At 35.5% G+C, this 13,423-nt stretch overlaps 1 protein-coding gene across 2 annotated transcripts in view; it reads left to right on the top strand.

The window, feature by feature from the left end:
* LOC135072609 (prolyl 4-hydroxylase subunit alpha-1-like) overlaps nt 1-13,423 on the top strand; it is a 29,002-nt gene that overhangs the window by 11,897 nt on the left and 3,682 nt on the right. For both annotated transcript variants that reach the window (XM_063966604.1, XM_063966603.1), the window contains exons 3-9: nt 1,223-1,368; nt 2,602-2,758; nt 4,805-4,986; nt 5,751-5,890; nt 11,559-11,689; nt 12,444-12,597; nt 13,146-13,370. In XM_063966604.1, coding sequence (XP_063822674.1) covers nt 1,223-1,368; nt 2,602-2,758; nt 4,805-4,986; nt 5,751-5,890; nt 11,559-11,689; nt 12,444-12,597; nt 13,146-13,370 — 1,135 coding nt within the window. The remainder of the gene's footprint in view (nt 1-1,222; nt 1,369-2,601; nt 2,759-4,804; nt 4,987-5,750; nt 5,891-11,558; nt 11,690-12,443; nt 12,598-13,145; nt 13,371-13,423) is intronic.

Below are 13,423 nucleotides of genomic sequence, written 5' to 3'. Positions count from 1 at the left end.
AGTAGTACCACAGGTAGTACTGACAAGATTTTATAATACAGTGTGAGTCACGTTAAAGTGTACATATGAAAATAGATAAAACTAGACCTATTTTTATCGACAAAAAAGAGGTCAAAAATTTTTTGAGATTTTATTTTTATTTTTTATAGATTTTTTTTTCTTTCAATTACTTATTGTAAAGAAAACGTAATAACTTTTAAACTAAGCGGTATATCCTAATAAAATAAAAACAGTAATAATGCTAAATAACAGGCGATACTAAAAAAATACATAAAATACACAAAAAAGGCCAAAAAATAATAAAAAATTATACTTTTTGAAAAAAATCTGCTTAAAAATTCGTGTTTTTTTTGGTTATTTGATAAATTTCTCCAAAAAATGCCCCTATAACCGGTGGTTTTTATTACTTTGTATTGTTCTCTATCGTATTATCTTTGTAAAACCAAAAATCGCATGTCTCTATCCCTATCACAACATTTGCTATGATCGTTTGAACAAAGGCCTGCCACAACATTATTCTCCGCTACAGGTAGAGACAATTTTAATTTTAACTTAAATGCTTATTTTACTTCGAAATCTTTTGTTTTTATTTGAAATCTAACTAGTCTTTATCAAAATTAGAAATCTAGAGCCATTTTCAGTTTCATTGTTGACGAAGCGTTGAATGGCGCGCCCGGAGAGGCTTAGTTCAAACGAACATTGCAAACGTTGTGATAGGGATAGAGACATGCGATTTTTGGTTTTACGAAGGTAATACGATAGAGAAAAATACAAAGTAGTAAAAACCACCGGTTATAGGGGCATTTTTTGGAGAAATTTATCAAATAACCAAAAAAACACGAATTTAAAAGCAGATTTTTTTCAAAAAGTATCATTTTTTATTATTTGTTGGCCTTTTCTGAGTATTTTATGTATTTTTTTTAGTATTGCCTGCTATTTAGCATTATTACTGTTTTTATTTTATCAGGATATACCGCTTAGTTTAAAAGTTATTACGTTTTCTTTATAATAAGTAATTGAAAGAAAAAAAATTCTATAAAAATTAAAAAAAAATCTCAAAAATTTTTTGACCTCTTTTTTGTCGATAAAAATAGGTCTAGTTTCATTTATTTTCATATGTACACTTTAACGTGACTCACACTGTATATCAAAATACTCAGGAAACGTTCCTTAACCTCTTTACGACATTTGCCAATGAATAATTCGCTAATATTATTTTTAGGCACCTAAATATTTACAAAAGGGAGCACGAAAAGGCGATGGATGACATTCCCAACTATTTGGGGAACCCCATCAACGCCTTCACGCTTATAAAAAGACTGACCACAGACCTAGATCTAATAGAACAGAGTATCAAAATTGGAACAGGTAATATTTACGATAATTTATTGTCTTTATTAGCACACTAATATTATGTACAATAATTTAATGTTTTTATTAGCACACTAGTACTTTTTAGTGATAATAGTCGCCGGTGTAGAATTTCATCTGCTTTATTGGTTTATCTAATCATCTCGTATTTCTGGTGTCATTTATGTCAACATCTCAAAATTGAATTTTAAATATTATATTGTATAGAATACTTCCCACTTATGTTTAACGTTCCATTCGAATTATTTATCAAATAACTCACAGTAGTCATTCTGTAATCCTATATTTTTATTTTATAGTTTTTAGCACTTTAATAAAATTATATTATCAACTAATGACTTATATTATGAATACTTAACACAAATTAATACGTATTTTAGTTATTCTAACATACAGTATTGGTTGTTTCAAAAATCGATGTTGAATTGATAAACTCGTAATGTAGCGAGAGAGGAAGAACATTATGTAATCTTTAATTGGGATGTGCAAGGCATATGATGCAACAAACTCGCCACGATCCTACCCCGTTTTGTCAATTTCAAATAACAACTCTCAAACTCATGAATTCGTGATTATCTATGCTTTATAATGACGTTCGTGACGTCCTTATAAGGCCACGCGGAAAACCGTGAAAGCGCAACTCTACGTGATTAAGCATTCGCAAGGATTAGACTTCAGACTCTATATGCTCTATGTAGCTTTTGGAGGGATTATTCTCTAGCAAAGTGGATTATTATGTCTTCTGTCAATTTGAAACAACGATATGAATTTGTAATGAAAACGGGTTATGGTTGATATTTTTCGCCATTTGTAAATGGATAGTAGTATCCTGACCGTTTAGTGGTGGTAACTTCTAAGTAATTGAAAAGTTACTTTTGTGCCAAATTGATTTTGAGCATTATGAATCCCATCGATAACGTTGTGCCCTGGAGATTAAAGATATCCCCGTGAAACTACTCAGTTGCCCAGTAGGCCTAGAATGCGCGCCGCGATAAGCGGTTATTACGCCATTTTATCGATTTCGCCCATACTTTTTGACGTCTATACAATATATCACGGCGCGCATCCTAGCCCTGCTGGCCATATCAGTTTGGCAATTTTTTTTTCTTGGCTTTCGCAGTTTGCGTTATAAAACATCGTTGATTAAAATCACGTTTTCGTATTTGTGTTGTGTGTACTTACCCACATCTACCTCGAAACAATACTAACTTCCACCACCGCTTATCACAGAATACATCAAAAACGTCACGATGAACCATGACGACGTGAAGTACCCAGCCTTGGAAGACCTGACGGGCGCGGCGCAGGCGCTCACCAGGCTGCAAGAGACGTACCACCTGGATGTCCATGAGCTGTCCGAGGGTATGCTGAACGGAGTCATTTACAGGTACCTATCCAGCCCATGAATCCAAATTTAATGTTATATGCGGAATTATATGTATGCCTGTTACGTTTTCAACTCTAAAGTGCTGCTGTTGAACTGATTCTAAATGTATGTATTGTCGATGATACTGAATAAACATTTTTCTTTCTTTCTTGATTTTGATGAATTCTGGTAAAGAAAGAGATAGTTATAAGAACATAGCTACTTATGTCGTAAAAATAAATCTGACATAATGAGAGAAGAACTTTCAAGGTCTTGAATGTAGTGGATGTCCTAAACAACTGATAGATTGAAAACCACGCAGAGCTAATGCTTGTACGCTGTGAAAACCTAACATATCAAAAATGGTTTGCAATTTAATGGGAGAATAAAGTATCTAATATAAAATGCATAGAGATAATTTGAAATTTAAATTTTGCGACAAAATTAAGTGTCATTCCAAAATATGGAATTCCACATGACTAACAAGACCAAACATTTTGACCTTTTATACACAAAAAAGCCTTATTTGCATACTAAACATTACTCAACAGTGTTTGAGTCAAAGAAGTTATTTTGTTAGCTAAATACAACTCAGTTACTTACCGAAGTTGACGTCGAAACTCGTTTCTGCGTGCGACCGCCCACGTCTTCATAAATATACTTTAGGTTGCTTAACTGTATTATCTTTATGTGTTCATTTCTATGATTAAAATACCATTTTTAAATGTCCCAAGGACTATCCAATGATTTTAAGGTGTCATTGACACTATTAATTGAAACATTAGTATATTTTGGAATGTTTATATTATACTCTATTTTATTCTGTCTTGACTTAAAAACACGTCCGTTTAAATCAATTTCATTCATCAGCATACAAATGTTATTAATAAGATCAGTTACGTTTTGGACGTCTTCTGAACCCATTTTTATGATTTTACTAGCTTTTGCCCGCGGCTTCACCCGCGTGAAATTTAGTATGTCACAGATCGTTATAAATTATAGCCTACATGTTATTCTGGGTTATAAACAATAATACTGTAGAGTTTATCAAAATTCATTCAGTAGTTTTTGCGTGAAAGAGTAACAAACATCCAGACATCCATACAAACTTTCGCGTTTATAATATTAGTAGGATGTATTGAGATAAAAAAATATAGCTGGGATTCAAGAAAAAGGATTATGCCAAAATCCAACGTAATAAATGAAATGTCGGGTATGTACTTTCTGTGACCGATCAAAACCCACGCGCCTTAAAGCTGCGGACAAAAGCTTGTTATTTCAATATCGCAAATTTTATTATACTAACGGTTTGTATTTAGGTACGTATATGATTCGAATCTCAATGAAAGTCAGTTCATTATCCCATTAACACATATTTTATTGTTATCTAATGTACCTAAACTTCTTATAGTCCACTTATCTTATTTTTATAGTTAACTTATCTTATTTTTAGACTCGCTAATAGTTTAATAAGCGCACCTTATCATACAAAGTTACAAACCAGACTTCCTTTGATGAAGTAATACTGACGCTTTAAACTATCAACGATTATATTCATAATAGGTCAACATTTCGGACTAACTTTTAAAATCCAGTACCCAGATCGGACTTAAGTGGCTTTATTTAACTTTGCTGCAAGATTATTCTATGATACAGAGATTTTTTTCATTGATTCAAGTTTGATCGAACCAATGTCTTCAAAGATTTTTGACAAGAATCTAAAATTATTGACGAGACGAGATCCGCTCTCATCATCAGATTGTTTCTCTAATGCATAATACAGAGTCATATGCATTCCGTCCGTTTCAATATTTATAGAATGACAATTTTAGTTTCCTTATTTTGCGGTTTATATGCGGTGCCTTTAAACTTAATATGTGGGAGGAGGATATAATTGCTTATTGTTTAAAGACATTTATTCTCATAAAGACAAATTATGCCACTTGCATGAGCACAGTCTCAAACACCTAGGTATTCGTGACTATGTGCCTCGCTAGCCGCCTCTTAAATACATTGAACATGTCAATATTTTTAATGTTTATGAGGTTGTGGTTATTTTCATTTTAGCACTCCAATGACGGCGGGTGATTGCTACGAGTTGGGGCGAGCCCTTTACAATGAGAAAGACTTCAAAAATGCTTTGGCGTGGATGATGGAGACGCTGCGGAAATACAAAGCGGAGGAGGAGAACTATTACTTCAGCGAAATCGATGTACTCGAGTACATTAGCTTCTCGCATTATTTGTTAGGTTAGTATCGATATACGTAATGAGGGTTTTCGCGAATGAAAAATCCGCCAGATGGCAATACGTAGACGCGAGGTCCAAATGCTGCATGATTGGTTATTTTTGACATGACATTGACAGATATGTCAAAATCCACCAATCACGCAGCAGTCAGACCCCACATCCACGTCCCGCCATCTAGCGGATCTTTCATTCGCGAAAACCCTCATTGCATGCTGTACACCCCACTAACGCGATTGAGATTTGAACTAAATGCGAACTGGACCAATTGAGAATTGGAGGACAGTTGGACATTTTGTTAATTGAACATTGGGACACAATGCACCCAACCGAATTTGTCAGATTTCTATGGCGGCTCCCAAAGTTTGTCACGGTTGGGTTAGAACCTTAGTGGTTACAAATTACTATGTATAAGGTTTTCAATCTGGAACGTATTAAATCTGCGGTTGCGTCTTGAAGCTTGCTTTTACTGGGAGATCGAGTTTCACTGAGAAATAGAAACTTTGATAAGTAAAGTTTCTACAATTGATTAATATTGGCAGATGAACGTTGTTAATAGGTCTAGCTAGACTCCCTACAGACTGTAGACTTTTAGTCGGCAGATAGTTGGGCCCGATTCTGATTTGTTAGAAGAACCGGTCCGATACCAATGAGCGCACTTTTATACTTGTCCAAACAGATTAACAGCCCGCAACTATTGGCCGATAAAAAAAGTCTAGTTAGACTGCGGCTTAGGCGCCATTAACAAAAATAAAAACTTTTTATAGGCGACGTCAGAGTTGCCTTGGAGTGGACCAAGAAGCTTCTGGAGCTGGACCCGAAACATCCACGAGCTCCTGGGAACATCCCGCACTACCAAAAGACGATCGCCGAGCAAGAGGCGAAAAAGTTGCTGCGACTACGTGGGGTAAGTGATTTAATTGAAATATTCGCATTTAGGGTGTTTTTAATATCGTGTGTATTTCTTTATCGCGCATGCGTAACACCCGTTAAGTGACCATTTCATGCAAGTATTTGTGGTCCCGCGTGCGTATTCCACACAATCCCGCGTTCTTCATGAAATTCGCACGATATTAAAAACACCCTTAAGGCCGGGTAGCAGAGAAAATGGCGAAAATGAGGTTTTCATTTTTCATTTTTGAGGTACTAAACAGTAAAATTAAAGGCTAAGATTTTTATTGGGCATAGTTGAGGATATTTTCTAGGGCTATTAACGGATGGAAACACGATTTGATAAAGTTGACTCGATAGAATAAATTCCCAAAGTTACCTCTATTCGTTTTCTATTTATGGTTTTATTTTTAAAAAAAGCGATTTGAGATTCTAAATCTTTTACTAAACTAAAGTTCAGAAATAACTTGAGGGCTTTTAACGGATGAAATTTTTATATTGCGTCTTATTTAGTTACTATGTTAAAAAATGTGGAAAAAATCGTCCATGACGGCTTGGACAATCTCAATCAGTCGCGCGGTGGCGCTTACGGAGGACGGACGCGTGTCAGTTTTTTGGCCGTGACAGTTCGCGATTTGTCAATATTTTTGACAATGATGACTTTGATGAGTCACAGTATAATAATATCAGTGTTACTGGAGAAAGCTAAAATTTTTGATAATGAAGAATTATCAATTTTGTCTACCTATTGAAATTTAAATCGTTCGCATCCTTTTAAACGAAGACTCTACTCATGATACATAGTACATTCCTCAAATATGAGACAAAACCAATGAGTTAAAATTACATTTTAATAGTACCTACATACAATCGTCTTACACTCTTTAGAAGAGCACACTGACACAAATAAAATACTGTCTAAGGTCTGTAGCTAAAGGTCTAAGCTGTAAGATCATAGAGTTATTAACCCAGGAGTGGAACTGACAGGCAATCCCCTCTAGCAATGTGAGTAGACCAGTGGTTCACTCAGTTTATAAAAACTAGTTGCAGCGCCACCAATGACATATTCCAAATGTCACTATTGATGAGTAACGTGCTGAGACAAAAATGGTGAATTGCAGTGTATTTTATTGTAAAAAGATATCTGAAACTTCAAATCTTGAAAAGGACAATATTACCTTCCATCAGTAAATATTATTTTATTTATTTTACATTAATTAATACACTAAATTTGCAAAAAACTAAATTTCAAGAAGTGTTGCCACTGGAAAGCACAAATTCCTAATTTTGTAATATTTTTAAGAATAGTGTACTTATGAATATAATCGAAATTTTATGTTAAAAATTTGATACTGCCTACCTATTGGCAGGAAGTAAGTATTTGGAAAAGAAAGTTTTTTTTTATTTGGTCAATATACTAATTAATTAATGTAAATAAATCCTATGTCCAAACGTTTGTATTAATACAATAAAATAATGTTCGTCGAATCTGCCTATTTCATTATTACATAGTACGGTCAGTGTTTGGTAACCCAAAAGTGTTCATTTTTATTTCAATACGCTGGCCACCCAGCGGAAATTTTAGTGTGGTACAGCACAATATGAAATATCGATATCGACATCGACTTGGTGATTGTATTGTTAGAAAAATGTAAGAGTCGCACTTCTCCTGTAAATAATTTTACGTATAAACCGAACAAAAGAAAATTGAAACAGAGTTCCATACCATCTTTTAAAGTTGAATTTCGACGTTGAGCTACCCTTCTCAACGTCGAAATTCAATATTGAATATTGAAAGAGAATTAATACTCCAAATACCACCTCCTGTTCATCCTCTAAGATCCGGTTTACACTAAGGCAGAGCGGAGCAGAAAAGTTTTTAAATAACCAATCAGATTCCCTTATTTGCTCATCGCCACTCCGCTCCCATGAAGCTAAAGATAAAAATGGAGGCCAGACTTGGAACAAAAACTTGAGTCAAATACCTACTTATCTCTATCTCGCTCTCTGTGGGCCGACCTCTCTTTTTAGTGTGGACTGTAGTATTGCTATCTCCTGATTTAAATCTCCTAGTAAATTCTTCGAAATAGCTAATTCACAAACCAAATCAGAAGTTAAACATATAAATAATTAAATATTTCTTTTTGATATCCCATAACTCTAGGGTATTAATACGACCACATAATAGGATCGAATGGCATATTTAATATTTTTCAATTCATTATTTCTTTTTCATTTTTCATGCAAATTCATTCGCCAAGAATACGACTATTATGTAAAACACCGTTACATTTGTGTTGTGAATGCTTATACTAAAACGTTTGTTTTTATTTGTATAGAGAACAATAGTGTCTAGACAAACCTAAAGAGGATTTAGGACGCTATTTGGATCAAATATGTAATTGCTCAATAATTTTTTTATTTTTTTATTTTAATAATGAATAATAAATAAATAAATAATAATAATTTTCCTTTAAATTATGAATAATACAAACGAAGAATAAACCTCACGACATGTTGACTTAAAAATCGTCTTTATCTCCTACAAAATAAAAGCGCATGTTGCATTGGAACGGTTACACTTACTGTACTGTGGTATGTACTAGTGTAATTATTTAAACGTCGCAAGTATAAAAACCAGTCATAGCGGTGACAGTTTAAGAACTAAAAATGATGATATCTTCGAAAATATGCATTTTGGGACACATGATTCTTGGACATTATAAATTATTTTTATGTAGGTACAGAATAAACCCTTAAAGTAATGGGATATCAAAAGGTTACACGCTGTATAAATATTAGGTACCTATTTCATGAGTAGTAGGGTAATGGTGGTAGGGTTAATACTGGGACGTTTTAAATTGCTTTTTAAAAGCCCTACTTGCATAAATAAATGGCTTGTTAGTTTCTTTTTTCATGTAACTCATAAACTTCACAATTCGTATTGGTGCTAAGGAAGAAATGCCAAACTTCTGCGTATTTTCCTGTAAATAGAGATCTGAAACATTGAATCTTCCTTATGATAATAAATTAATTCATATTATTTAAAACAAAAACCATAGACTATGAACCATAGAGCAATGATTCTCATCGACAAAAATATCGATAGTGTCCCAGCGCCATCAGCTGTTACACAAATGTCATTACCTCGTCCCCCTCAGGAAATGGCGAAATTTTTTGTATGGAAATAAACGCGCGCTGCTACTCCTGGGTTAATAACTCTATGTGTAAGATAGAAGAATCTTCTAGCCAAAAAGATGGCAGATGCAGCAGATGTCAACGGATTTAAAACTGGAGTTCATATGACTCCTTGTAGACTTGAGTCTCTAGAGCGTCCCTTCCTCCACCATGCGTAAGAATTTTCACAAAAATACTGTCTAAGGTCTGTAGCTAAAGGTCTACGCTGCAAGATGGAAGAATCTTCTAACCAAAAAGATGGCAGATGCAGCAGATGTCAACGGATTTAAAACTGGAGTTGATGTGACTCCTTGTAGACTTGAGTGTCTAGAGCGTCCCTTCCTCCACCATGCGTAAGAATTTTCACAAAAATACTGTCTAAGGTCTGTAGCTAAAGGTCTAAGCCGTAAGATAGAAGAATCTTATAGCCAAAAACATGGCAGATGCAGCAGATATCAACGGATTTAAAACTGGAGTTCATGTGTATCCTTGTAGTTTTGAGTCTCTAGAGCAGTGGTTCTTAACCTTTAAGTCATGAGGGACCATTTTACCAAATTTCTGTCTTGTCAGGGACCACCTCATAATCGGTTAAAACCAGTTTGACTGCAAAAATCAGTTAAAAGTGGTTTTGACCAAGGTGTGCAAGTGCACATCGTGGACCACTTGGAATGCCTCCAGGGACCACCGGTGGTCCGCGGACCACCGGTTAAGAACCACTGCTCTAGAGCGTCCCTTCCTCCACCATGCGTAAGAATGTTTAAAAAATAATGTCTAAGGTCTGTAGCTAAAGGTCTAAGCTGCAAGATAGAATAATCTTCTAGCCAAAAAGATGGCAGATGCAGCAGATGTCAACGGATTTAAAACTTGGAGTTCATGTGACTCCTTCTAGACTTGAGTCTCTAGAGCGTCCCTTCCTCCACCATGCGTAAAAGTTTTCCAAAAATACTGTCTGAGGTCTGTAATAAAAGTCTAAACTGCAAGATAGAAGAATCTTTTAGCCAAAAACATGGCAGATGCAGCATATATCAACGGATTTAAGACTGGACTGGCACCACCTTGCAATGTCATCCTCTCATTGTTATCTGTAATTTAAATTATTTTTAAAATGTATTTAAAAAATAAAATGTTCGTTTTATTATTTCAATAATCTGACCTCTCAACTCAACTACACTACACAAACACCTTTGTTCGCAAATTATGGAAAGAAAACACCCAGACCAATACTAACAAATATGTATGCAATTTTAGTATGATATTTTTATTTATTAATAAACAAAAAGACTGAACAAAATTGATGCGTGTACTGATTAATGTATTCACAAAGCTTTGCATGTGGTTAATCCACATGCAAAGCTTTGTGAATTGCAACAACTATAATTTATTATCCAAGCTCTAAATAATCGCTACTACGAGTAACTGATCATAAAATGTTTCTCCAATCGCTCAAGCTCCCGAGGATCTACCGATAGGTCGGGTGACGTAATCTTGAAATTCTTTTAGCCGGCGCGGAACTTCCGGAAGGTCGGGTGACGCCACGCCTCTTTGAACCGTGTTTACTTTGGCAGTTATATTCTATGTTTATTCGATTCTAAAATATAAAAATTTTGAAAGTTGTTTTAATTTGTATCACTTGGATATGATTTGTATTAGAAAGTGCTGTGAGTGTGACGCTTGAACGGAAGGAAGTCAACCTAACCTAACCAACTGCGTATTTCTATACTGTGTAGCCGCGAGAGCTCTTTGGCGCGCTGTCTTCGGCGAAGTATTGCGCGCGCAGATTTTGACAGCGCGAAATACCTACTTTAGCAGAAATACCAAGCCTTAAGAAAGTAGTCCATCCATTAATGAACTATTGTGGTTTGCATAGCTGGAAAAGTTTATAGGATTTAAAAAAAATGATGATGCTACTAATTTGAGACGCCAAAATGTCCTTGTGACCCTTATAATAAAAGGTTGAGTACCATGAGATGTTTGAGCTATGTAATTTACAGATGCATTTATTATTGCTGAGAATCACGAAACGAAACAATGAAACGAGTGATGAGAAAATATTTTAATTCTGTTAAAATGTCACAATGCCAAACCTCAAGTCGACATTTTCAATGGCGCGTTGTGCAACGTGGTTATTAGCTGGAATCGCATTTACCCAGCTTTGTCTCTGATATCTTGGAAAATATTACGAAATGGTTATTGTCTTAGTCTAAATGTACCTAAAATATATCGGAGATGTCAAAGAGGATGAAAAAATTACAAGTTGTGTATCGTGTGTAACGTACGACGTCACACAACTTCAATTTTCAATTCTTTTTTAATGGATACAAGTTCCCGTAGACAAAGTAACAGGTTCAAATAAAATTTCGAAATCTCTACGGCCTTTTTTTTGTAAGTAATCACTTGTTTCATGAAGCGATTTCGGAACATATATCTACTGTCACCAATGTTAGTTTGTCCTAGTGATTAAAACATTTCTTCCAAATAGGTCTACAGAAAATGATTATTCTTTGCAGGACTTGGGAGATGATTCAGAAACCCAGAAGGAAACGATGTCAGAAGAATTATCAGAATACCACAAAGAGAGAACGAGTTACGAAATCCTTTGCCGCGGGGAAATGGATATTCCTACAGAAATAGCCAAAAGGTTGGTGTTACGGTCGACAACACAATGACGTCGTATCTCTTTGTAATACAGTCTATTTTGCAACCAAAATATCTAGTCTGATAGGCTGTCGCCTGTACATAATAACGTGTTTTCCTATCTTAATTCATAGACTTTTCACAAAGAAATGTTATATCAGAAACATTATTTTTAAAAGATACAAATTGCTGCAATAAATAACTAAGCACTAAAACTTGCTACCATTTTTCTTCAACTCTTTTGCTTAATGAATAAATTAGTAACCGATTACTTTGAAACATGTCTCGGCGGCGAGTGTAGCGTGTAATTTGTCTTCGTGACAAGCAAATTGGAAGGGTATTGGATATTATAATTAATTCGCTCTCACATAAATCAGCCTATAACCAATAAATGTATTTGTATTGATTAAGCTTTGCAAAAGAATGTTTAACACATAAAAAGCTATATGATTAAAGCCATAATATGTTTGTATGACACCCATTCAGCTAGGTAGGCAGCAGTGTATTGACTTTCAACAACAAAACATTTAGACAGCCATGGGTGTACCCATGGATGCTTCTGCCATAGGGGATAGGGGGGGGGGGGGGGGGGGGTCATATCTAGCTTCTGGCCTAGATTTTTTAGGTCTGATCGCTTGATCGTTGAAAGCGATTTCCAGCAAATTTTGATTGATTCATTATAAAGTGTTTTCTTGAAAATGTCAAATGTCAATTTTGGCAAATGTCATTATGGTAATGTCATGAATAAAACATTATAGGTTACATTGCCGCTATCTCACGGAGAACCACCCGTTCCTGCGTCTAGCGCCTATCAAGACAGAGTACATGTATTTCAACCCCGACGTAGTCATATTTCATGACGTCATGAGCGATGACGAAATACACTTCATACAAGAGGCTGCTAAACCAAGGGTAAGTAAGTCAATAAATAGTAAGCAATATGAATTACCTAATACTCGACGCCTTAGGTGCGAATGTTATACAAAATCTATCAACGAAGAGAGTTTTTACACCTCGTAAAAAGTATGTCAAGTGATTGATGTGTCAATATGCTTGTAGGCCTCTAAATAAACATGAAATAGGTACTTAAGCATGTTTTTTTTATCTCTTAAACTTGTTTAGCCTTGACATTATCAAATCACAAACCATCCAATGCTTTTCTTTTTGTAAAATACCTCAGTTAAAGATGTTTGAAATCTCGTGACGTCAGGCACGCAACAAGGATGCGTTACTTGTCCTCAAAAAACTATGCGTTGGCGCCGCGCGGATGTTGACACTCAAAAGTTTTGTTGTACCTAAATAGGCACATGCGTGGCAGACGATAATGCTTGAAAGACGCTAGTGTGCGAAGAGTTTCTTTTCAATTACTAGTCCGATTTCAATAATTTTACCACAGATCGTACCTATAAGTATGTCTTGTTTATGAAACCATTTTAAATTATGTCTATTGTTTATTACAGTTCAAGCGAGCCGTGGTCCACGATCCGAAAACCGGCGAGCTAGTCCCCGCTAACTACCGCATCAGCAAGTCGGCGTGGCTTCGCGACGAGGAGTCGGCGGTTATTGAGCGTGTGTCGCAGCGCGTGGCCGACATGACCGGCCTTAGTATGGAAACGGCTGAGGACCTGCAGGTGGTCAACTACGGCATCGGGGGACACTACGAGCCTCATTATGATTTTGCTAGAGTGAGTACCGCTTACAGCAAGTCAAGGTTATTGACCAGCCTTAAAATGGTGAC

The sequence above is a fragment of the Ostrinia nubilalis genome, chromosome 6 (assembly GCF_963855985.1).
Source record: "Ostrinia nubilalis chromosome 6, ilOstNubi1.1, whole genome shotgun sequence".
NCBI classification, from domain to species: domain Eukaryota; kingdom Metazoa; phylum Arthropoda; class Insecta; order Lepidoptera; family Crambidae; genus Ostrinia; species Ostrinia nubilalis.
Note: the sequence above shows the minus strand (reverse complement) of the source record. Positions and strands in the feature narration are given on the sequence as shown.